Source organism: Lutra lutra, chromosome 1 (genome assembly GCF_902655055.1).
Source record: "Lutra lutra chromosome 1, mLutLut1.2, whole genome shotgun sequence".
NCBI lineage: Eukaryota > Metazoa > Chordata > Mammalia > Carnivora > Mustelidae > Lutra > Lutra lutra.
Genome location: NC_062278.1, coordinates 14,033,732 through 14,059,186, shown reverse-complemented (window position 1 = coordinate 14,059,186; position 25,455 = coordinate 14,033,732). Strand labels below are relative to the sequence as shown.

The 25,455-nt window shown below is 41.6% G+C and overlaps 3 protein-coding genes and 1 pseudogene across 3 annotated transcripts; all 4 read right to left on the bottom strand.

Annotated features, from left to right (window-relative positions):
- Positions 1-2,201: 2,201 nt before the first annotated feature.
- LOC125108623 (keratin-associated protein 6-2-like) lies at positions 2,202-2,441 on the bottom strand. Its single transcript, XM_047744758.1, has one exon. It carries the CDS (start codon positions 2,439-2,441, stop codon positions 2,202-2,204), a length of 240 nt encoding a protein of 79 aa, XP_047600714.1.
- Positions 2,442-6,015: 3,574 nt separating this feature from the next.
- On the bottom strand, positions 6,016-10,173 carry LOC125102171 (keratin-associated protein 21-1-like). The gene is made up of 2 exons (XM_047733436.1): positions 9,998-10,173; positions 6,016-6,247 (listed from the first exon to the last, which is right to left on the bottom strand). The coding sequence occupies exons 1-2, from the start codon at positions 10,171-10,173 to the stop codon at positions 6,016-6,018; spliced, it is 408 nt and encodes a 135-aa protein (XP_047589392.1).
- Positions 10,174-13,939: 3,766 nt separating this feature from the next.
- On the bottom strand, positions 13,940-14,615 carry LOC125101512 (keratin-associated protein 21-1-like). Its single transcript, XM_047732209.1, has one exon. The coding sequence runs from the start codon at positions 14,613-14,615 to the stop codon at positions 14,220-14,222; it is 396 nt and encodes a 131-aa protein (XP_047588165.1). The 3' UTR covers positions 13,940-14,219.
- A 4,029-nt stretch (positions 14,616-18,644) lies between these two features.
- On the bottom strand, positions 18,645-22,714 carry LOC125100695 (keratin-associated protein 21-1-like; annotated as a pseudogene).
- Positions 22,715-25,455: the final 2,741 nt, after the last annotated feature.

The following is a 25,455-nucleotide window of genomic DNA, read 5'->3' as shown; positions in this document are numbered from 1 at the left end:
GCTGAAAGTCTCAAACGTTCTTTGACTAAAAGAGTCACAGATTTCACATTTGGAAGATATCTGTGAGATTACAAAGATGTTTATCCAGATGTACAAATTACTTTCTATGCCTTATAAATGTTTGGTCCTGTACTGGACATATAAATTATGATAGTCATGCCTAATTGATGATATTCTTCCCTTTCAGAAAGAATTCAAACACATTGAACATAATGAAACATGAGTAGACTTTCAACAAATTGTAATTATTCAATTTCCCTTCCATTCTTTGTGGGATCTCCCCGCCTCAGATTTATCCAGAGCACAGTCAGTATTCGGATCAGACTTACATATATTGCACCTGTGAAAACTCTCCAATTCTTAAAAGAACTATTTCTTCATCACTAGAACACAATAACATGGGCATAATGTCACTTGAGGGCAGACTTTGACGGCAGAGCCATCTCTCTTGCAGTTGGCAGTCGGGTGGAGGCTCGTAGCTCCAGGGACCTCAGATTCAGCATTTGTGCAGTGACCCTTGTCATGGATTTGAGGGAGTGAGTCATTTTTCACTGTCCATGGAAACTGAGCCTGAAAAGACATTCTATGTAGTAGGATACAATGTCAGAGATCTGTAGAGATCTTCCTCACATGAGGAAGGAACTCTGAACTCGAACCCACAAAATGGTAGGCTCTTAAACTCAGATAGCAGACTGGGCTTTTCATCCCATTCTTATCTCTACCCCAATTAAGACCCTAGGGCACACCATTAACCACTAGTTAACCACTTGCTCATTTCCAGTAAAAAATTGTTATGTCGGGGCCCCTGGGTGGCTCAGTGGGTTAAGCCTCTGCCTTTGGCTCAGGTCATGATCCCAGGGTCCTGGGATCGAGCCCCGCATCGGGCTTTCTGCTCATCAGGGAGCCTGCTTCCTCCTCTCTCTGCCTGCCTCTCTGCCTACTTGTGATCCCTATCTGTCAAATAAATAAATAAAATTTTAAAAAATTGTGATGCCACTAATCATATGCAAAACATAATTAACCTCTCTTTTCCTTTACACATAACTAACATCCTTTCCAATGTTTCTTGTAATAGGTATCAGTTCATTTGACTCAAAATGTCAAAATAACTCCCTGAACTATTTCTCCAATACTCCAACCTTCAGTCTCTTCCCCAGGAAGTTGCTTTATTCTTTCCATAGCAATTATCTGTCTAAATGCATCTTACTTAATCCTTATTTTTTGGTATCACATTTTAGAATATAAACACTCTAAGGGCAGGAACTTGTCTACAATTTTGCTTCTATGTCCAGAAGAGCTCCCCTCAAAACATTCAAAACTATTTGTAAATTAAATGACTTATATCAATTTCCTTAAACCCAACATATGCAAGCAAATACATGTGCACTTGCATCAAAATGCACATGGTAGAATGCCACATTTTCTTCTACCTTATCTTTACCTTAGTTCTTCATGCATCGCCTGAACATGCTTCTAATTTCTCATAAATCCAGGAAACCCTATCTCTCATGCCATTCATCCATCCATTCAGCACTCAGACCACGCCTCCTCTCCCTTGGGCTTCTGTCACAGCCTCCTATATGGGTGTCATCCCTTCTCCTCCTCCCACTGACCGCCGGCTTCATTCTGAACACAGTGCAATTTCCAGGGCACAGTTCTGAAATACTTTGTAATTTCTGTTGGGTTGTGAGTGCCTGAGCATGAAGGATGCAAGAAATAGGAGAAAACATTATCTCCGATGCACATATGACAAGAAAGGCTTGTAATATTACAAGGAAGAATCCCAGGTTCATAAAAGGTATTGTCAGCCCAATATTCAAAGGGGTCCTAACACCAAAGGAAGAAAGAAAGAAAAGAAAAAGGAATAAATCATAAGCAAGAACACAGAGATTTGTTAGAAGCAAAGAATGATTTTATTGAGAATAAGTTTTCTGCCCAACTGTGGGATGGTAGGATCCCTGGCACAGTCCTAACACAGAATCCAGATTAAGGGAACAAAGACCAATATTTAGGCAAAACTAGGATGATATCACACAGCCTGGAGCCTTAAGATCCCATCCTCAGAAACGCTCACTGGGGGTCAAAGCCTCTGTCAAGCATGCAATTTCCTGGATGTAGAATTCTTGGGGTACAGATTCTTGCTTCAGCTGTTGCTTTGGTGGTGCCATTTCAGAAGCAAATGGGGCTTGGAGAGCGAAGGCCTAGCAGCAAGAAGAATAGCATCTTCTGTAGCAAAACGGCAGGTAGCCACAGCAGCCAGAGCCATAGCCATATCCACAGCCACAGCAGGAGCCTTTTCCACAGCCCCATCCTGAGCCATAGCCACAGCCACAACAGGAGCCATAGCCACAGCCACAACGGGAGCCATAGCCATAGCCACATCCTGAGCCATAGCCGCTTCCACAGCCATAGCAACAGGAGTTCCCATAGTTGCAACACATGTTGTCAGGAGAAGAGGATTCAGGTGGGTTGCAAGTGGATGTGGGGTGAAGTGTAGTCCCTACTACACTTGGACCCTTATATACTGCCAGTAATTGGCAAGAGCATGCCATTCACCCCCTGACTTACCCAACAAATATGTGAGCAAATTTCATGTGCCTGTCAATGTCAACAGTCAATAATGTCTTGGGGGAAATGAGCTCTTTATTTTGGAGACTCCGTTTTATTTAAAGAGCAGTATTTTAATTTTCTCTGCCAAAGAATGTCCCAGTAGAATCATGTGCTCAACATACCACTGATACCCAACTTCACAAGCTCCTATCATTTAACATACCCAAAATAACAAGGTTGGGGGAATTTAGGATAATTTTTGTCCCTCTTGGTCCCTCTTCTTACCTACAATATCTACTTCTGCCCAAACAGAAGAAAATAACTCCCATCTCCTTTCTCAATCATTGAAACATTTTGTCAGGCTTCTTGCACAGATATCTACCACAGATACCAACAGGCTCCTTGTGGTAGAAACCAGGATGATGCTAGGCTCAGGACAGAGAACAGCCCCCAACAACATTGGAACATCTGATTTTTTAAAAATGTCAGTAGTGCTGAGATTAAAAACCTTGGGGTGCAGTTTCACACTGTTAATTAGCTTCTCTCTTTACTGGTGTCTAATTCCAAATATTTCCTTTCTTCCCAACTAAACCAAGCATCCAAACTTTCCATCACCAAACATGTAGATGAAGAAGAAGGAGGAGGAGGAGGCGGCAGAGGAGGAGGAGGCAGAGGAAGAGGAGGAGAAGGAGAAAGAGAAAGAGAAAGAAGAAGAAGAAGAAAACGAAGAAGAAGAAGAAGAAGAAGAAGGTGGTGGAGGAGGAGGAGGAGGAGAAGGAGAAGAAGAAAAAGAGAAGGAGGAGGAAGAGAAAGAGAAGAAGGAGGAGGATGAGGAGAAGGAGAAGAAGAGAAGAGGAAGAAGAGGAAGAAGAAGGAGAAAAAGCAGTAGTGGTAGTAGTGGTAGTAGAAGAAGAAGAAGAAGAAGAAGAAGAAGAAGAAGAAGAAGAAGAAGAAGAAGAAGAAGAAGAAGAAGAAGAAGAAGAAGAAGAAGAAGAAGAAGGAGAAGAAGAAGAAGAAGAAGAAGGAGAAGGAGAAGAAATGGAAGAAGGGGGTGTAGGAGAAGAAGAATGGTACCATTTGGTGTGTGTGTGAGTGTGTGTGTGTGAGTGTGTGTGTGTGTGTGTGTGTGATGTTTTTGCTTATCTTGGTTGTCTAGATTCACCTAAGTCACTATTTTCTGAAACAGACAAAATCCAGAATTTTAATTATTTTTTACTGTGACAGCTATGATGTCCAAGTTGAATGGGAGTACAAACTTGGTAAGATCATTCCTTCTCCACATTCAAATTTCAACAACAATGAAATGAGTGCCATCCAGTCCTTTATTGAAAGCCTTCAACAGGGATATTCATACGTCTATAGAATTCCTTTTCTGAGAACTTTCATTTTTAAAATTTTTCATCAGTATTCTGACTGCTTTTTCTAGAGTTAGATCTTTGTCTATTCGATATCTCTGCTGTATCTCACCCCTTTGATGCTAAATGGATGATATTCTCTCTCTTTCAGAAAGCTTTCAAGGACAAAGACCATAATAAAACAATGAGTAGATTTCCAACACACACTAATTAATAGAATTCCATACCCCTCTTTGTGGGATTTCCCTACCTCAGATTTACCCAGAGTGCCATCAATCCTCACATCAGATGCACAAATATCCCATCTATGAAAACTCTCCATCTATTGAAGAATGCCTGTTTCTTCATCAGTAGAACAAATTATATCCTAGGTATGACCTCACTCCGGGGCTGACTTGGATGGCAGAGCCATCTCTCTTGCAATTGGCCATTGGGTGAAGGCTACTACCTCCAGGGACCTCAGATTCAGATTTGGGCAGTGATCCTTGTCATGGAGAAGAGACGGGGAGTCATGTTTCACTGCCCATGGAAACTGAGCCTGGAAAGACATTCTGTTACAGGATACAGTGTAGAAGGAGAGGACACTGAACTCAGAACCCACGAAGCGCTAGTCTCTCAAGATCAGGCAATGGACTGGGCTTTTCATCCCATTCTTGTATCTGCATCAACTGAGGCACTAGAGAGCACCTTTAAGCACTAATCCTTGTTCTTTTCCACCAAAAATTGTGGCACCACTGATCATAGCTAAGACATAATGCATTTCTCTTCTTCTTTAACACTTACTACCATACATTGCAGTATTTCTTGTGACTGGCCTCATCAGTGCATTGGACTCAAAATGTCAAAATAACTCCCTGAACTATCTCTCCAATGCTTCAACCTTCACTCTCTTCCCCAGGAAACTGGTCTATTCCTTCCATAGCAATTATCTCTCTAAATATATCTTAATTACTCCTTATTTTTTCTTATTGTTACCTAGTAGAATATGAACACTCTGAGAGCAGGAAACCCAACTACAATTTCGCTTCTGTCTAAAAGTGTGTAGGACTGTTTCTCTCAGAAACATTCAAAACTTGGCACCCGGTGGCTCAGGCAGTTAAGCATCAGACTCTTCATTTCAAGATGCACTCGGCAGGAATCTACGTGTCTCCCTCTCTGTTCCTTCCTCTGCTCATCCTTGTGCATACTCTTGCTTTCTCTCCCTCTCTCTTTCTCTCAAAAATAAGTAATCTTTAAAAAAACATTCAAAACTATTTGTAAATTAAGTGACAAATCAATTTCTTAAAGTCAAAAAAATCCAAACAAATACATTACCATTTCCATCAAAATGCTCATGACACAATACCACATTCTGCTTCTAATTTATGCTTCCCTTACTTCTTCAAGAGTCACCTGAGTCTGCTTCTAATTTCTCATTAATCCTGGAGACTCTCTCTCCCATGCCATTCATCCAACCATTCAGCTCTCCGACCACACCTCCTCTCCCTTGGGCTTCTGTCACAACCTCCTGAATAGGTGTCCTCCCTCCTCCTCTTTCCCCATCACCTCAATTCTAGACACAGAGTGATTGTCAGGGCACAGTTATGTAATAACTTTTGATTTGTGCTGTGTTCTGAGTGCCTGAGCATGAGGGATATGAGAAAAAAGTGAAGAAGACATTATCCCTGATGCATGATGAGAAGTAATGCTTATATCACGGAAGAGCCCTCAAGTTCATGAAACATATTGTCAGCCCAATTTTCAAGAGAGGTCATAACACCTCAAAAAAAGGAGTAATTCACAAGCAAGAACACAGAGACTTGTTAGAAGCAAAGAACCATTTTTATGGAGAGTACGTTTTCTGTCCAACTGTGAGATGTTAGGATCCCTGGCACAGTCCCAACACAAAATCCAGATTAAGGGAACAAAGACCAATATTTAGGAAAAGCTCAGATGATATCACACAGCCTGGAGCCTTAAGATCCCATCCTCAGAAACGTTCACTGGGGGTCAAAGCCTCTGTCAAGCATGCAATTTCCTGGATGTAGAATTCTTGGGGTACAGATTCTTGCTTCAGCTGTTGCTTTGGTGGTGCCATTTCAGAAGCAAATGGGGCTTGGAGAGCGAAGGCCTAGCAGCAAGAAGAATAGCATCTTCTGGAGCAAAATGGCCGGTAGCCACAGCAGCCGGAGCCATAGCCATATCCACAGCCACAGCAGGAGCCTTTTCCACAGCCCCATCCTGAGCCATAGCCACAGCCACAACGGGAGCCATAGCCACAGCCACAACGGGAGCCATAGCCCCAGCCACATCCTGAGCCATAGCCACAGCCACATCGGGAACCATAGCCACAGCCATAGCCCATTCCATAACCACAGCCAGAATAGGGGCCACATCCATAGCCATAGCCACATCCGCAGCCATAGCCACAGGAGTTCCCATAGTTGCAACACATGTTGTCAGGAGAAGAGGATTCAGGTGGGTTGCAAGTGGATGTGGGGTGAAGTGTGGTCCCTACTACACTGGACCCTTATATACTGCCAGTAATTGGCAAGAGCATGCCATTCACCCCCTGACTTACCCAACAAATATGTGAGCAAACTTCATTTGCCTGTCAATGTCAACAGTAAATAATGTCTTGGGGGAAGTCAATAATGTCTTTGAGTTAATTAGCTCATTATTTTGGAGACTCCGTTTTATTTAAAGAGCAGTATTTTAATTTTCTCTGCCAAAGAATGTCCCAGTAGAATCATGTGCTCAACATACCACTGATACCCAACTTCACAAGCTCCTATCATTTAACATACCCAAAATAACAAGGTGGGGGAATTTAGGATAATTTTTGTCCCTCTTGGTCCCTCTTCTTACCTACAATATCTACTTCTGCCCAAACAGAAGAAAATAACTCCCATCTCCTTTCTCAATCATTGAAACATTTTGTCAGGCTTCTTGCACAGATATCTACCACAGATACCAACAGGCTCCTTGTGGTAGAAACCAGGATGATGCTAGGCTCAGGACAAAGAACAGCCCCCAACAACATTGAACATCTGATTTTTTAAAAATGTCAGTAGTGCTGAGATTAAAAACCTTGGGGTGCAGTTTCACACTGTTAATTAGCTTCTCTCTTTACTGGTGTCTAATTCCAAATATTTCCTTTCTTCCCAACTAACCAAGCATCCAAACTTTCCATCACCAAACATGTAGATGAAGAGAAGGAGGAGGAGGAGGCGGCAGAGGAGGAGGAGGCAGAGGAAGAGGAGGAGAAGGAGAAAGAGAAAGAGAAAGAAGAAGAAGAAGAAAACGAAGAAGAAGAAGAAGGTGGTGGTGGAGGAGGAGAGGAGGAGATGAGAAGAAGAAAACAGAGAAGGAGGAGGAAGAGAAAGAGAAGAAGGAGGAGGATGAGGAGAAGGAGAAGAAGAGAAGAGGAGAAGAGGAGAAGAAGGAGAAAAAGCAGTAGTGGTAGTAGTGGTAGTGGAAGAAGAAGAAGAAGAAGAAGAAGAATAAGAAGAAGAAGAAGAAGAAGAAGAAGAGAAGAAGAAGAAGAAGAAGAGAAGAGGAAGAAGGAGAAGAAGGAGAAAAAGAAACGGAAGAAGGGGGGTAGGAGAAGAAGAACGGTACCATTTGGTGTGTGTGTGAGTGTGTGTGTGTGTGTGTGTGTGTGTGTGTGTGTGATGTTTTTGCTTATCTTGGTTGTCTAGATTCACCTAAGTCACTATTTTCTGAAACAGACAAAAATCCAGAATTTTAATTATTTTTTACTGGACAGCTATGATGTCCAAGTTGAATGGAGTACAAACTTGGTAGATCATTCCTTCTCCACATTCAAATTTCAACAACAATAAAATGAGTGCCATCCAGTCCTTTATTGAAAGCCTTCAACAGGGATATTCATACGTCTATAGAATTCCTTTTCTGAGAATTTTCATTTTTAAAATTTTTCATCAGTATTCTGACTGCTTTTTCTACAGTTAGATCTTTGTCTATCTGATATCTCTGCTGTATCTCACCCCTTTGATGCTAAATGGATGATATTCTCTCTCTTTCAGAAGCTTTCAAGGACAAAGACCATAATAAAACAATGAGTAGATTTCCAACACACTCTAATTAATAGACTTCCATTCCCCTCTTTGTGGGATTTCCCTACCTCAGATTTACCCAGAGTGCCATCAATCCTCACATCAGATGCACAAATATCCCATCTATGAAACTCTCCATCTATTGAAGAATGCCTGTTTCTTCATCAGTAGAACAAATTATATCCTAGGTATGACCTCACTCCGGGGCTGACTTGGATGGCAGAGCCATCTCTCTTGCAATTGGCCATTGGGTGAAGGCTACTACCTCCAGGGACCTCAGATTCAGATTTGGGCAGTGATCCTTGTCATGGAGAAGAGACGGGGAGTCATGTTTCACTGCCCATGGAAACTGAGCCTGGAAAGACATTCTGTTACAGGATACAGTGTAGAAGGAGAGGACACTGAACTCAGAACCCACGAAGCGCTAGTCTCTCAAGATCAGACAATGGACTGGGCTTTTCATCCCATTCTTGTATCTGCATCAACTGAGGCACTAGAGAGCACCTTTAAGCACTAATCCTTGTTCTTTTCCACCAAAAATTGTGGCACCACTGATCATAGCTAAGACATAATGCATTTCTCTTCTTCTTTAACACTTACTACCATACATTGCAGTATTTCTTGTGACTGGCCTCATCAGTGCATTGGACTCAAAATGTCAAAATAACTCCCTGAACTATCTCTCCAATGCTTCAACCTTCACTCTCTTCCCCAGGAAACTGGTCTATTCCTTCCATAGCAATTATCTCTCTAAATATATCTTAATTACTCCTTATTTTTTCTTATTGTTACCTAGTAGAATATGAACACTCTGAGAGCAGGAAACCCATCTACAATTTCGCTTCTGTCTAAAGTGTGTAGGACTGTTTCTTCTCAGAAACATTCAAAACTTGGCACCCGGTGGCTCAGGCAGTTAAGCATCAGACTCTTCATTTCAAGATGCACTCGGCAGGAATCTACGTGTCTCCCTCTCTGTCCCTTCCTCTGCTCATCCTTGTGCATACTCTTGCTTTCTCTCCCTCTCTCTTTCTCTCAAAAATAAGTAATCTTTAAAAAAACATTCAAAACTATTTGTAAATTAAGTGACAAATCAATTTCTTAAAGTCAAAAAAATCCAAACAAATACATTACCATTTCCATCAAAATGCTCATGACACAATACCACATTCTGCTTCTAATTTATGCTTCCCTTACTTCTTCAAGAGTCACCTGAGTCTGCTTCTAATTTCTCATTAATCCTGGAGACTCTCTCTCCCATGCCATTCATCCAACCATTCAGCTCTCCGACCACACCTCCTCTCCCTTGGGCTTCTGTCACAACCTCCTGAATAGGTGTCCTCCCTCCTCCTCTTTCCCCATCACCTCAATTCTAGACACAGAGTGATTGTCAGGGCACAGTTATGTAATAACTTGTGATTTGTGCTGTGTTCTGAGTGCCTGAGCATGAGGGATATGAGAAAAAAGTGAAGAAGACATTATCCCTGATGCATGATGAGAAGTAATGCTTATATCACGGAAGAGCCCTCAAGTTCATGAAATATATTGTCAGCCCAATTTTCAAGAGAGGTCATAACACCTCAAAAAAAGGAGTAATTCACAAGCAAGAACACAGAGACTTGTTAGAAGCAAAGAACCATTTTTATGGAGATACGTTTTCTGTCCAACTGTGAGATGTTAGGATCCCTGGCACAGTCCCAACACAATCCAGATTAAGGGAACAAAGACCAATATTTAGGAAATACTCAGATGATATCACACAGCCTGGAGCCTTAAGATCCCATCCTCAGAAACGTTCACTGGGGGTCAAAGCCTCTGTCAAGCATGCAATTTCCTGGATGTAGAATTCTTGGGGTACAGATTCTTGCTTCAGCTGTTGCTTTGGTGTGCCATTTCAGAAGCAAATGGGGCTTGGAGAGCGAAGGCCTAGCAGCAAGAAGAATAGCATCTTCTGAGCAAAATGGCCGGTAGCCACAGCAGCCGGAGCCATAGCCATATCCACAGCCACAGCAGGAGCCTTTTCCACAGCCCCATCCTGAGCCATAGCCACAGCCACAACGGGAGCCATAGCCACAGCCACAACGGGAGCCATAGCCCCAGCCACATCCTGAGCCATAGCCACAGCCACATCCTGAGCCATAGCCACAGCCATAGCCTGAGCCATAGCCGCATCCGTAGCCATAGCCACACGAGTTCCCATAGTTGCAACACATGTTGTCAGAGAAAGAGAATTCAGGTGGGTTAGAAGTACACGTGTGGTGAAGTGTGGTCTTCTACTTCCCTTGGACCTTTTTATACTGCCTGTAATTGATAGAACATACCATTCACCCCCTGACTTACCCAACAAATATGTAAGCAACATTTATGTGCCTGTCAATGTCAACAATCAATAATGTCTTGGGAAAAATGAGCTCATTATTTTGGAGACTCCCATTTTATTTGAAGAGCAGCATTTTAATTATCTCTGTCAAGGAATTATCTGAGTAGAATCATGTGCTGTACGTACCACTGATACCCAACCTCATGAGCTCCTAGCATTTAATCTACCTGATATAACAGGTTGTGGGAATTTAGGTAAATTTTGTTCCTCTTGATCGCTCCTCTTTCCTAAATATTTCCTAAAATATCTACCTCTTTCCATAGAGGAGGAAATAGCTGCCATTTCCTTTCTGGAATCATTGTAACTTTTTTTTTTTTTTTAAGATTTATTTATTTATTTATTTATTTGACAGAGAGACACAGTGAGAGAGGGAACACAAGTAGGGGGAGTGGGATAGGGAGTGGGAGTGGGGAGGGAGAAGCAGGCTCCCTCTGAGCAGGGAGCCTGATGCAGGGCTCCATCCCAAGACTCCTGGATCATGACCTGAGCTGAAGCCAGACGATTAACAACTGAGCCACCAAGGTCCCCTCATTGCAACTTTTTACCAGGCTTCTTGTACACTGATACTTACAGCAGATACCTACAGGCCCCTTGTGGTAGGAAGGAAGAAAGATGCTTATCTCAGGACAAAGAACAGCCCCCAACAACACTGAAACATTTGAAATAAAATGTCAATCATGCTGTGATCCAGAAACCTTGATATTTAGCTTCACATCAATAAATTAGGTTCTTTGCTTATGTCTAATTCCAAATATTCCCTTTCTTCCCAACTAAATCAAATATCCAATCATTCCATCACCAGACATGAATCAAAAAAAGAAGAAAGAATGAAAGATTTCTCTTTTGGGGGTTTGTTTCCTTGTTTGCTATGATGTTTTAGATTATCTTGGTTCTCTAGGGTTTACTTAAATCACCACTTTCCAAACCAGGCAGAATCCAAAATTTAAATTACTTTCTCCTGTAACCACTATGAAATCCAAGTTAGACGGGAGTACAACCTTAGGAAGGTCATTGCTTTGACTCCACACTCAAGTTTCAATAAAGGAAATGAGCGTCATCCTGCCCTTTACTTAAGGCCTTCAACAGGAATATTAATAAATGTACTGAATTCCTTTCTGAGAACTTTCATTAGTAGACATTTTCCTTCGATTGAAAGTACTTCCTACAACTTCATCTATTGTTGGTCACTGTTTTATCTCATCACTCTGCTATGTTTCTTCTCTTCTGAGAAGCTTAAAGAAAATACATCCCATTCCAATTGTTCTTTACCTTTATTTTCTCTACTTTTCTGTCATTCTTGAAATTTTAAACTGTAAATTTTAATGCACAAGTTCCATAGAGTAGATACATTCCTTTTCAAACACCTACCTTCCCACCAAAATACCCCTGAACTATTGAACATGTTTTCTACACTTATTGCATAATTTCTAGTCACCTCCATTCAGATCCCTGGAAAACTCTTATTCTGTGCATCCCTGAATGACTAATTAGTTCTAAATAGAGTTCTAAATAGAGTGCCCAGGACATAATTTGAACTTAATCAATACTTTTGTCATTAAAAAACAGATGCATTAAAGCAAAAACATGTTCAGGTATTTTTGTGCCAGTTAGAAGCTCTAAGATATTTTTATTATTGATATATTGATATACTGTCACAATATTCTTGTTTCATTCAAGCTGAAAGTCTCAAATGTTCCTTGACTAAGAGGGTCAAAATTTCATGATTTGATTATGTGTTAGTTTACGAAGACATTTTTCTAGGTGTATAAATTATCTAATAGACTCAATAAATGGTCAACTCTTTACTGGGTATATAAATTATGATATCAATTGATATTATGATAATTGATATATGATCACTGCCTAATTGAAGATATCTTCCCTTTCAGAAAGCCTTCAAGGACAAGGATCATAATAAGATAATGAGCAGATTGTCAACACACTGTGATTATAAGAATTCCATTCCCATCTCTGTAGGGTTTCCCCACCTCAGATTTACCTAGAATAGTCAGTCTTCAGATCTGGCTTACACAGGATTCCACCTGTGAAAACTACCTAACTCTTGATGAACTCCTTTTTCTTCATTGCTAGAACATATTATATCCTGGGCATAGCCTCACTCCAGGTCTGACTTTGTTGGCAGAGTTACCTTCCTTGCAGACAGTCATTCTGCAGAGTTTCCTAGCTTCAGGTACCCCAAAACTCAGATTTGTGCAGTGACCTTGTCATGGAGACAAGACAGGGCGTCATTTTTCACTGCTCATGGAAACTGAGCCTGAAAAGACATTCTATAACATAGAATACAATGTTAGAGAACTGAAAAGTCACATGGGGAAGGGAATCTGAAAACAGGATCCACAAAGTGGTAAATTCTCAAACTCAGATAGTAGGCTGGGCTTTTCATCCCATTCTTATATCTGCACCAGTTCACACACAGAGCATGCCATTAACCACTAGTCCTTGCTCTTTTCCACTAAAAATTGTGACACCACTGATCATACACAAAACAATGCATTTCTCTTCTTCCTTTACACATAACACTGCCCTTTTGTGTAACAAACACTAGTTCATTTGACTCAAAATGTCAAAATACCTCCCTGAACCATATCTCCAATATGCAACCTTCACTGTCTTCCTCAAGAAGCTGTTTTATTCCCTCCATAATGATTATCTGTCTAAATGTATCTTAATTTTATTTTTCTTTTTCTTATTATCACCTATTAGAATGCAAACACTCTGAGAGCAGGAAACTCTTCTGAAATTTTGTTACCGTATCTTCAGTGTATAGGGCAGTTCCCTTACAAAAACACTGGAAACTATTTATCAAGAAGTGACTAAAGTCAATTTCCTTAAAGATGCCTGGGTGGCTCAGTTGGTTAAGTGACTGCCTCATCTCAGGTCATGATCCTGGAGTCCCAGGATGGAGTCCCGCATCAGGCTTCCTGCTCAGCAGGGAGTCTGCTTCTCTCTCTGACCCTCTTCCCTCTCATGCTCTCTCTCTCTCATTCCCTCTCTCTCAAATAAACAAAATCTTTAATTTAAAAAAATCAATTTCCTTAAACTCAACATATGCAAGCAAATAAATATTCAGTCCCATGCACATGACATGATACCACATGTTTCCTCTAACTTACCCTTCCCTTTGTTCTTCATATGTCACGTGAGTCTGCTTCTAATTTCTCATTAACCCTAGGAACTCTCTCACCGATGCCATTCATCTAGTCAGCACTCAGACCACATCTCCTCTCTCTTGGGCTTCCGTCACAACCTCCTGAATAGGTGTCCTTCCTCCTTCTCTTCCCCCTGCACCCAGCTTCATTATGAACACAGTGCAATTTCCAGGGCACAGTTCTGAAATACTGTGCAATTTCTATTGGGTTGTGAGTGCCTGAGCAGGAGAGAAATGAGAAGTAAGTGAAGAAGACATCTCTGATGCACGATGAGAAGAAATGTTTGTATTATATCAAAGAAGAGCCTAGGGTCATGAAGCATATTGTCAGCCCAATTTTCAAGAGGAGCCATAACACCTCAAAAGGAAGGACTAATTCACAAGCAAGAACACAGAGATTTGTTAGAAGCAAAGAACCACTTTTATTGAGAATGAGTTTTTTGTCCAACTGTGGGATGTTAGGATCTCTGGGAGAGTCCCAACACAGAATCCAGATTAAAGGAACAAAGAACAACATCTGGGAAATAGTCAGATGATACCACACAGCCTAGAGCCTCAAGATCCCATCCTCACAAGAGATCACTGGGGGTCAAAGCCTCTGTCAAGCATGCAATTTTCTGAATGTAGAATTCTTGAGGTATGGATTCTTGCTTCAGCTCTTGCTTTGGTGGTATCATTTCAGAAGCAAATGGGGCTTGGAGAGTGATGGTCTAGCAGCAAGAAGAATAGCATCTTCTGTAGCAAAATGGCCAGTAGCCACAGCAGCCAGAGCCAGAGCCATATCCACAGCCACAGCAGGAGCCTTTTCCACAGCCCCATCCTGAGCCACAGCCACAGCCCCATCCTGAGCCACAGCCACAGCCCCATCCTGAGCCATAGCCACAGCCGCAGCCTGAGCCATAGCCACAGCCACAACGGGAGCCATAGCCACAGCCACATCCTGAGCCATAGCCACAGCCACAGCCTGAGCCGTAGCCCCAGCCACAACGGGCGCCATAGCCACAGCCACAGCCTGAGCCATAGCCACAGCCATAGCCTGAGCCATAGCCACAGCCATAGCCGCATCCGCAGCCATAGCCGCAGCAGTTCCCGTAGTTGCAACACATGTTGTCAGGAGAAGAGGATTCAGGTGGGTTGCAAGTGGATGTGGGGTGAAGTGTGGTCCCTACTACACTTGGACCCTTATATACTGCCAGTAATTGGCAAGAGCATACCATTCACCCTCTGACTTACCCAACAAGTATGTAAGCAACTTTCATGTGACAGTCACTGTCAAAAATCTTAATGTCTTTGGAAAAGTGAGCTCATTAATTGGAATCTCCTCTTCTATTTATTTTTCTCCCACTTTATTTAAAGAGCACCATTTAATTTTCTCTGTCAAAGAATTGTCTCAGTAGAATCATGTGTTCTACATACCACTGATACCCAACTTTACAACCTCTCATTGTTTAATATACCTGATATAACAAGGTTGGGGGATTTTAGGAAAATTTTGCCACTCTTGATCTCTAATCTTCCTAAAACATCTACCTCTGCCCACAGGGGGGGGGAAATATTCCCATTTTCAAACTAGAATCATTACAACTTCCTATCAGGCTTTTTGAACCCAGATGACTATTGTAGATATCTTTGGGTCCTTGTGGGAGAAATGAGGGAAGATGCTATTTTCAGGACAGAAAAAACAGCCCCCAACATTGCAACATCTGATTTGAAACATCAATATTGTGGATATCTAGAAACCTTGGTGTGTAGCCTCACATCAATAAATTAGCTTCTTGCCTTACTGGTGTCTAATTCCAAATTTTCCTTTCTTCTCAGGTAAGGAAACATTCAACCCTTCCAACACCTACCAGAAAGAAAAAGAGAAAAAGAGAGAAAGAAAAAGGAGAAATAAAGAGAGGAAGGAAGGCAGGATGGCAGAAGGGAAGGAAGAAAGGTGTCATGATTTGGGGGGTTTTGTGGTGTTTTTGCTTATCATGGTTGTCTAGGTTTTACCTAAATCACTGTTTTCTGAAACAGGCAGATCCCAAGACTTAAATTACTTTTTTATTGTAATAGTTATGAAATCCAAGTTGCAAGGGAGTCTAAACTCAGGAAGATCATTCCTTCTATTATTCCACACTCAAATTTCAACAGAAGTGAAATGAGTGCCATCCAGTCCTTTATTGAAAGCCTTCAACACGGATTTCATAAATCTACTGAATTCTTTTTCTGAGAACTTTCATAATTCGACATCTTTCCTTCAGTTAATAATACATCCTACTAGTTTCTCTACTGTTGGTCACTTGTGTATCTGATCACTCTGCCATATTTCATCCCTACAAGTAGCTTAAAGAAAAATACATTCCACTATACTTGCTCTTCGCCTTTATTTTCTCTACTTTTCTGTCATTCTTGAAATTCAAAACTCTAGAGACACCTGGGTGGCTCAGCTGGTTAAGCGTCTGCCTCTGGCTCAGGTCCTGATCCCAGGGTCCTGGGATTGAGTCTGGCATCAGGCACTCCCTGCTCTGCAGAGAGCCTGCTTCTCCCTCTGCCTACTGCTCCCCCTGTTTGTGCTTACTTTCTCTCTCTATGACTAATATATTAAAAAATATTTTTTTAAAAAAGGAATTCAACTCTAAACTCTAATGCACAAGTTCCCTAGAACAGACCCGTTACTTTTTAAACACCCTAGTCCAATCACAATACCCATAGACTATTGTAAAAGTTTCATTCCTACTACATTATATCTAGAGGGTTTCCATTCAGATCTCTGGGTACTGGTCCATGATGCAGAAAAAAAATCTCTTATTCTTTGCATCCCTGAATCACCACTTAGTTCTGAGTTAAAAAAAAAAAAAAAAATGCATTAAAACAATATATGTTCAAGGGTCAGTGTGCCCCTTAGAAGCCATAAGATATTTGGATACATTATCACGATGTTCTCATTTCATTCAAGCTGAAAGTCTCAAACGTTCTTTGACTAAAAGTCACAATTTCACATTTGGAAGATATCTGTGAGATTACAAAGATGTTTATCCAGATGTACAAATTACTTTCTATGCCTTATAAATGTTTGGTCCTGTACTGGACATATAAATTATGATAGTCATGCCTAATTGATGATATTCTTCCCTTTCAGAAAGAATTCAAACACATTGAACATAATGAAACATGAGTAGACTTTCAACAAATTGTAATTATTCAATTTCCCTTCCATTCTTTGTGGGATCTCCCCGCCTCAGATTTATCCAGAGCACAGTCAGTATTCGGATCAGACTTACATATATTGCACCTGTGAAAACTCTCCAATTCTTAAAAGAACTATTTCTTCATCACTAGAACACAATAACATGGGCATAATGTCACTTGAGGGCAGACTTTGACGGCAGAGCCATCTCTCTTGCAGTTGGCAGTCGGGTGGAGGCTCGTAGCTCCAGGGACCTCAGATTCAGCATTTGTGCAGTGACCCTTGTCATGGATTTGAGGGAGTGAGTCATTTTTCACTGTCCATGGAAACTGAGCCTGAAAAGACATTCTATGTAGTAGGATACAATGTCAGAGATCTGTAGAGATCTTCCTCACATGAGGAAGGAACTCTGAACTCGAACCCACAAAATGGTAGGCTCTTAAACTCAGATAGCAGACTGGGCTTTTCATCCCATTCTTATCTCTACCCCAATTAAGACCCTAGGGCACACCATTAACCACTAGTTAACCACTTGCTCATTTCCAGTAAAAAATTGTTATGTCGGGGCCCCTGGGTGGCTCAGTGGGTTAAGCCTCTGCCTTTGGCTCAGGTCATGATCCCAGGGTCCTGGGATCGAGCCCCGCATCGGGCTTTCTGCTCATCAGGGAGCCTGCTTCCTCCTCTCTCTGCCTGCCTCTCTGCCTACTTGTGATCCCTATCTGTCAAATAAATAAATAAAATTTTAAAAAATTGTGATGCCACTAATCATATGCAAAACATAATTAACCTCTCTTTTCCTTTACACATAACTAACATCCTTTCCAATGTTTCTTGTAATAGGTATCAGTTCATTTGACTCAAAATGTCAAAATAACTCCCTGAACTATTTCTCCAATACTCCAACCTTCAGTCTCTTCCCCAGGAAGTTGCTTTATTCTTTCCATAGCAATTATCTGTCTAAATGCATCTTACTTAATCCTTATTTTTGGTATCACATTTTAGAATATAAACACTCTAAGGGCAGGAACTTGTCTACAATTTTGCTTCTATGTCCAGAAGAGCTCCCCTCAAAACATTCAAAACTATTTGTAAATTAAATGACTTATATCAATTTCCTTAAACCCAACATATGCAAGCAAATACATGTGCACTTGCATCAAAATGCACATGGTAGAATGCCACATTTTCTTCTACCTTATCTTTACCTTAGTTCTTCATGCATCGCCTGAACATGCTTCTAATTTCTCATAAATCCAGGAAACCCTATCTCTCATGCCATTCATCCATCCATTCAGCACTCAGACCACGCCTCCTCTCCCTTGGGCTTCTGTCACAGCCTCCTATATGGGTGTCATCCCTTCTCCTCCTCCCCTGACCGCCGGCTTCATTCTGAACACAGTGCAATTTCCAGGGCACAGTTCTGAAATACTTTGTAATTTCTGTTGGGTTGTGAGTGCCTGAGCATGAAGGATGCAAGAAATAGGAGAAAACATTATCTCCGATGCACATATGACAAGAAAGGCTTGTAATATTACAAGGAAGAATCCCAGGTTCATAAAAGGTATTGTCAGCCCAATATTCAAAGGGGTCCTAACACCAAAGAAGAAAGAAAGAAAAGAAAAAGGAATAAATCATAAGCAAGAACACAGAGATTTGTTAGAAGCAAAGAATGATTTTATTGAGAATAAGTTTTCTGCCCAACTGTGGGATGGTAGGATCCCTGGCACAGTCCTAACACAGAATCCAGATTAAGGGAACAAAGACCAATATTTAGGAAAAGCTCAGATGATATCACACAGCCTGGAGCCTTAAGATCCCATCCTCAGAAACGCTCACTGGGGGTCAAAGCCTCTGTCAAGCATGCAATTTCCTGGATGTAGAATTCTTGGGGTACAGATTCTTGCTTCAGCTGTTGCTTTGGTGGTGCCATTTCAGAAGCAAATGGGGCTTGGAGAGCGAAGGCCTAGCAGCAAGAAGAATAGCATCTTCTGTAGCAAAACGGCAGGTAGCCACAGCAGCCGAGCCATAGCCATATCCACAGCCACAGCAGGAGCCTTTTCCACAGCCCCATCCTGAGCCATAGCCACAGCCACAACAGGAGCCATAGCCACAGCCACAACGGAGCCATAGCCATAGCCACATCCTGAGCCATAGCCAGCCATAGCCTGAGCCATAGCCGCATCCGCCATAGCCACAGGAGTTCCCATAGTTGCAACACATGTTGTCAGGAGAAGAGGATTCAGGTGGGTTGCAAGTGGATGTGGGGTGAAGTGTGGACCCTACTACACTTGGACCCTTATATACTGCCAGTAATTGGCAAGAGCATGCCATTCACCCCCTGACTTACCCAACAAATATGTGAGCAAACTTCATTTGCCTGTCAATGTCAACAGTAATAATGTCTTGGGGGAATAATGTCTTTGAGTTAATTAGCTCATTATTTTGGAGACTCCGTTTTATTTAAAGAGCAGTATTTTAATTTTCTCTGCCAAAGAATGTCCCAGTAGAATCATGTGCTCAACATACCACTGATACCCAACTTCACAAGCTCCTATCATTTAACATACCCAAAATAACAAGGTTGGGGGAATTTAGGATAATTTTTGTCCCTCTTGGTCCCTCTTCTTACCTACAATATCTACTTCTGCCCAAACAGAAGAAAATAACTCCCATCTCCTTTCTCAATCATTGAAACATTTTGTCAGGCTTCTTGCACAGATATCTACCACAGATACCAACAGGCTCCTTGTGGTAGAAACCAGGATGATGCTAGGCTCAGGACAGAGAACAGCCCCCAACACATTGGAACATCTGATTTTTTAAAAATGTCAGTAGTGCTGAGATTAAAAACCTTGGTGCAGTTTCACACTGTTAATTAGCTTCTCTCTTTACTGGTGTCTAATTCCAAATATTTCCTTTCTTCCCAACTAAACCAAGCATCCAAACTTTCCATCACCAAACATGTAGATGAAGAAGAAGGAGGAGGAGGAGGCGGCAGAGGAGGAGGAGGCAGAGGAAGAGAGGAGAAGGAAAGAGAAAGAAGAAGAAGAAGAAACGAAGAAGAAGAAGAAGGTGGTGGGAGGAGGAGGAGGAGAAGGAGAAGAAGAAAAGAGAAGAGGAGAGGAAAGGAAGAAGAGGAGGAGGAGAGAAGAGAAGAAGAGAAGAGGAAGAAGAGGAAGAAGAGGAGAAAAAGCAGTAGTGGTAGTAGTGTAGTAGAAGAAGAAGAAGAAAAAAGAAGAAGAAGAAGAAGAAGAAGAAGAGAAGAAGAAGAGAAGAAGAGAAGAAGAAGAGAAAAAGAAGAGAAGAAACGAAGAAGGGGGTAGGAGAAGAAGAGGTACCATTTGGTGTGTGTGTGAGTGTGTGTGTGTGTGTGTGTGTGTGTGATGTTTTTGCTTATCTTGGTTGTCTAGATTCACCTAAGTCACTATTTTCTGAAACAGACAAAATCCAGAATTTTAATTATTTTTTACTGTGACAGCTATGATGTCCAAGTTGAATGGGAGTACAAACTTGGTAAGATCATTCCTTCTCCACATTCAAATTTCAACAACAATGAAATGAGTGCCATCCAGTCCTTTATTGAAAGCCTTCAACAGGGATATTCATACGTCTATAGAATTCGTTTTCTGAGAACTTTCATTTTTAAAATTTTTCATCAGTATTCTGACTGCTTTTTCTACAGTTAGATCTTTGTCTATCTGATATCTCTGCTGTATCTCACCCCTTTGATGCTAAATGGATGATATTCTCTCTCTTTCAGAAAGCTTTCAAGGACAAAGACCATAATAAAACAATGAGTAGATTTCCAACACACTCTAATTAATAGAATTCCATTCCCCTCTTTGTGGGATTTCCCTACCTCAGATTTACCCAGAGTGCCATCAATCCTCACATCAGATGCACAAATATCCCATCTATGAAAACTCTCCATCTATTGAAGAATGCCTGTTTCTTCATCAGTAGAACAAATTATATCCTAGGTATGACCTCACTCCGGGGCTGACTTGGATGGCAGAGCCATCTCTCTTGCAATTGGCCATTGGGTGAAGGCTACTACCTCCAGGGACCTCAGATTCAGATTTGGGCAGTGATCCTTGTCATGGAGAAGAGACGGGGAGTCATGTTTCACTGCCCATGGAAACTGAGCCTGGAAAGACATTCTGTTACAGGATACAGTGTAGAAGGAGAGGACACTGAACTCAGAACCCACGAAGCGCTAGTCTCTCAAGATCAGGCAATGGACTGGGCTTTTCATCCCATTCTTGTATCTGCATCAACTGAGGCACTAGAGAGCACCTTTAAGCACTAATCCTTGTTCTTTTCCACCAAAAATTGTGGCACCACTGATCATACTAAACATAATGCATTTCTCTTCTTCTTTAACACTTACTACCATACATTGCAGTATTTCTTGTGACTGGCCTCATCAGTGCATTGGACTCAAAATGTCAAAATAACTCCCTGAACTATCTCTCCAATGCTTCAACCTTCACTCTCTTCCCAGGAAACTGGTCTATTCCTTCCATAGCAATTATCTCTCTAAATATATCTTAATTACTCCTTATTTTTTCTTATTGTTACCTAGTAGAATATGAACACTCTGAGAGCAGGAAACCCAACTACAATTTCGCTTCTGTCTAAAGTGTGTAGGACTGTTTCTCTCAGAAACATTCAAAACTTGGCACCCGGTGGCTCAGGCAGTTAAGCATCAGACTCTTCATTTCAAGATGCACTCGGCAGGAATCTACGTGTCTCCCTCTCTGTCCCCCTTCCTCTGCTCATCCTTGTGCATACTCTTGCTTTCTCTCCCTCTCTCTTTCTCTCAAAAATAAGTAATCTTTAAAAAAACATTCAAAACTATTTGTAAATTAAGTGACAAATCAATTTCTTAAAGTCAAAAAAATCCAAACAAATACATTACCATTTCCATCAAAATGCTCATGACACAATACCACATTCTGCTTCTAATTTATGCTTCCCTTACTTCTTCAAGAGTCACCTGAGTCTGCTTCTAATTTCTCATTAATCCTGGAGACTCTCTCTCCCATGCCATTCATCCCATTCAGCTCTCCGACCACACCTCCTCTCCCTTGGGCTTCTGTCACAACCTCCTGAATAGGTGTCCTCCCTCCTCCTCTTTCCCCATCACCTCAATTCTAGACACAGAGTGATTGTCAGGGCACAGTTATGTAATAACTTTGATTTGTGCTGTGTTCTGAGTGCCTGAGCATGAGGGATATGAGAAAAAAGTGAAGAAGACATTATCCCTGATGCATGATGAGAAGTAATGCTTATATCACGGAAGAGCCCTCAAGTTCATGAAACATATTGTCAGCCCAATTTTCAAGAGAGGTCATAACACCTCAAAAAAAGGAGTAATTCAAGCAAGCACAGAGACTTGTTAGAAGCAAAGAACCATTTTTATGGAGAGTACGTTTTCTGTCCAACTGTGAGATGTTAGGATCCCTGGCACAGTCCCAACACAAAATCCAGATTAAGGGAACAAAGACCAATATTTAGGAAATACTCAGATGATATCACACAGCCTGGAGCCTTAAGATCCCATCCTCAGAAACGTTCACTGGGGGTCAAAGCCTCTGTCAAGCATGCAATTTCCTGGATGTAGAATTCTTGGGGTACAGATTCTTGCTTCAGCTGTTGCTTTGGTGGTGCCATTTCAGAAGCAAATGGGGCTTGGAGAGCGAAGGCCTAGCAGCAAGAAGAATAGCATCTTCTGTAGCAAAACGGCAGGTAGCCACAGCAGCCGGAGCCATAGCCATATCCACAGCCACAGCAGGAGCCTTTTCCACAGCCCCATCCTGAGCCATAGCCACAGCCACAACGGGAGCCATAGCCACAGCCACAACGGGAGCCATAGCCCCAGCCACATCCTGAGCCATAGCCACAGCCACATCGGGAACCATAGCCACAGCCATAGCCCATTCCATAACCACAGCCAGAATAGGGGCCACATCCATAGCCATAGCCACATCCGCAGCCATAGCCACAGGAGTTCCCATAGTTGCAACACATGTTGTCAGGAGAAGAGGATTCAGGTGGGTTGCAAGTGGATGTGGGGTGAAGTGTGGTCCCTACTACACTGGACCCTTATATACTGCCAGTAATTGGCAAGAGCATGCCATTCACCCCCTGACTTACCCAACAAATATGTGAGCAAACTTCATTTGCCTGTCAATGTCAACAGTAATAATGTCTTGGGGGAAGTCAATAATGTCTTTGAGTTAATTAGCTCATTATTTTGGAGACTCCGTTTTATTTAAAGAGCAGTATTTTAATTTTCTCTGCCAAAGAATGTCCCAGTAGAATCATGTGCTCAACATACCACTGATACCCAACTTCACAAGCTCCTATCATTTAACATACCCAAAATAACAAGGTTGGGGGAATTTAGGATAATTTTTGTCCCTCTTGGTCCCTCTTACTACCTACTCTACTTCTGCCCAAACAGAAGAAAATAACTCCCATCTCCTTTCTCAATCATTGAAACATTTTGTCAGGCTTCTTGCACAGATATCTACCACAGATACCAACAGGCTCCTTGTGGTAGAAACCAGGGATGATGCTAGGCTCAGGACAGAGAACAGCCCCCAACAACATTGGAACATCTGATTTTTTAAAAATGTCAGTAGTGCTGAGATTAAAAACCTTGGTTTGCAGTTTCACACTGTTAATTAGCTTCTCTCTTTACTGGTGTCTAATTCCAAATATTTCCTTTCTTCCCAACTAAACCAAGCATCCAAACTTTCCATCACCAAACATGTAGATGAAAGAAGAAGAGGAGGAGGCGGCAGAGGAAGAGGCAGAAAGAGGAAAAGAAAGAGAAAGAAGAAGAAGAAGAAAAGAAGAAGAAGAAGAAGGTGGTGGTGGAGAGGAGGAGGAGAAGGAGAAGAAGAAAAAGAAGAGGAGGAGAAGGAGAAGGAGAAGGAGGAGGAGAAAGAGAAGAAAGAAGAGGAAGAAGAGGAAGAAGAAGGAGAAACAGTAGTGGTAGTATGGTAGTAGAAGAAAGAAGAAGAAGAGAGAAGGAGAGGAGAGAGAGGAGAAGGAAAGAAGAAGAAGGAGAAGAAGAAAAAGAAGAGAAGAAGAGAAGAAGAAGAAAAGAAAAGGAGAAGAGAAGAGAAGAAGAAAGAAGAAGAAGAAGAGAAGGAGAAGAAGAAGAAAAGAAGAAGAAGAGAAGAAGAAGAAAGAAGAGAAGAAGAAAAGAAACGGAAGAAGGGGTGTAGGAGAAGAAGAACGGTACCATTTGTGTGTGTGTGAGTGTGTGTTGTGTGTGTGTGGTGTGTGTGATGTTTTTGCTTATCTTGGTTGTCTAGATTCACCTAAGTCACTATTTTCTGAAACAGACAAAATCCAGAATTTTAATTATTTTTTACTGTGACAGCTATGATGTCCAAGTTGAATGGGAGTACAAACTTGGTAAGATCATTCCTTCTCCACATTCAAATTTCAACAACAATAAAATGAGTGCCATCCAGTCCTTTATTGAAAGCCTTCAACAGGGATATTCATACGTCTATAGAATTCCTTTTCTGAGAATTTTCATTTTTAAAATTTTTCATCAGTATTCTGACTGCTTTTTCTACAGTTAGATCTTTGTCTATCTGATATCTCTGCTGTATCTCACCCCTTTGATGCTAAATGGATGATATTCTCTCTCTTTCAGAAAGCTTTCAAGGACAAAGACCATAATAAAACAATGAGTAGATTTCCAACACACTCTAATTAATAGAATTCCATTCCCCTCTTTGTGGGATTTCCCTACCTCAGATTTACCCAGAGTGCCATCAATCCTCACATCAGATGCACAAATATCCCATCTATGAAAACTCTCCATCTATTGAAGAATGCCTGTTTCTCATCAGTAGAACAAATTATATCCTAGGTATGACCTCACTCCGGGGCTGACTTGGATGGCAGAGCCATCTCTCTTGCAATTGGCCATTGGGTGAAGGCTACTACCTCCAGGGACCTCAGATTCAGATTTGGGCAGTGATCCTTGTCATGGAGAAGAGACGGGGAGTCATGTTTCACTGCCCATGGAAACTGAGCCTGGAAAGACATTCTGTTACAGGATACAGTGAAGGAGGACACTGAACTCAGAACCCACGAAGCGCTAGTCTCTCAAGATCAGACAATGGACTGGGCTTTTCATCCCATTCTTGTATCTGCATCAACTGAGGCACTAGAGAGCACCTTTAAGCACTAATCCTTGTTCTTTTCCACCAAAAATTGTGGCACCACTGATCATAGCTAAAACATAATGCATTTCTCTTCTTCTTTAACACTTACTACCATACATTGCAGTATTTCTTGTGACTGGCCTCATCAGTGCATTGGACTCAAAATGTCAAAATAACTCCCTGAACTATCTCTCCAATGCTTCAACCTTCACTCTCTTCCCCAGGAAACTGGTCTATTCCTTCCATAGCAATTATCTCTCTAAATATCTTAATTACTCCTTATTTTTTCTTATTGTTACCTAGTAGAATATGAACACTCTGAGAGCAGGAAACCCATCTACAATTTCGCTTCTGTCTAAAGTGTGTAGGACTGTTTCTTCTCAGAAACATTCAAAACTTGGCACCCGGTGGCTCAGGCAGTTAAGCATCAGACTCTTCATTTCAAGATGCACTCGGCAGGAATCTACGTGTCTCCCTCTCTGTCCCTTCCTCTGCTCATCCTTGTGCATACTCTTGCTTTCTCTCCCTCTCTCTTTCTCTCAAAAATAAGTAATCTTTAAAAAAACATTCAAAACT

Excerpts from the sequence above, each read along its gene's own strand:
- LOC125108623 (XM_047744758.1), bottom strand. The coding sequence starts at position 2,441 with ATGTGTTGCAACTATGGGAACTCCTGTTGCTATGGCTGTGGAAGCGGC.
- LOC125102171 (XM_047733436.1), bottom strand. The coding sequence starts at position 10,173 with ATGTGTTGCAACTATGGGAACTCGTGTGGCTATGGCTACGGATGCGGC. Across the intron at positions 6,248-9,997 it reads TGTGGCTGTGGCTATGGCTC|GGGCTATGGCTGTGGCTATG; the intron begins AGGATGGGGCTG and ends TGGTTATGGAAT.
- LOC125101512 (XM_047732209.1), bottom strand. The coding sequence starts at position 14,615 with ATGTGTTGCAACTACGGGAACTGCTGCGGCTATGGCTGCGGATGCGGC.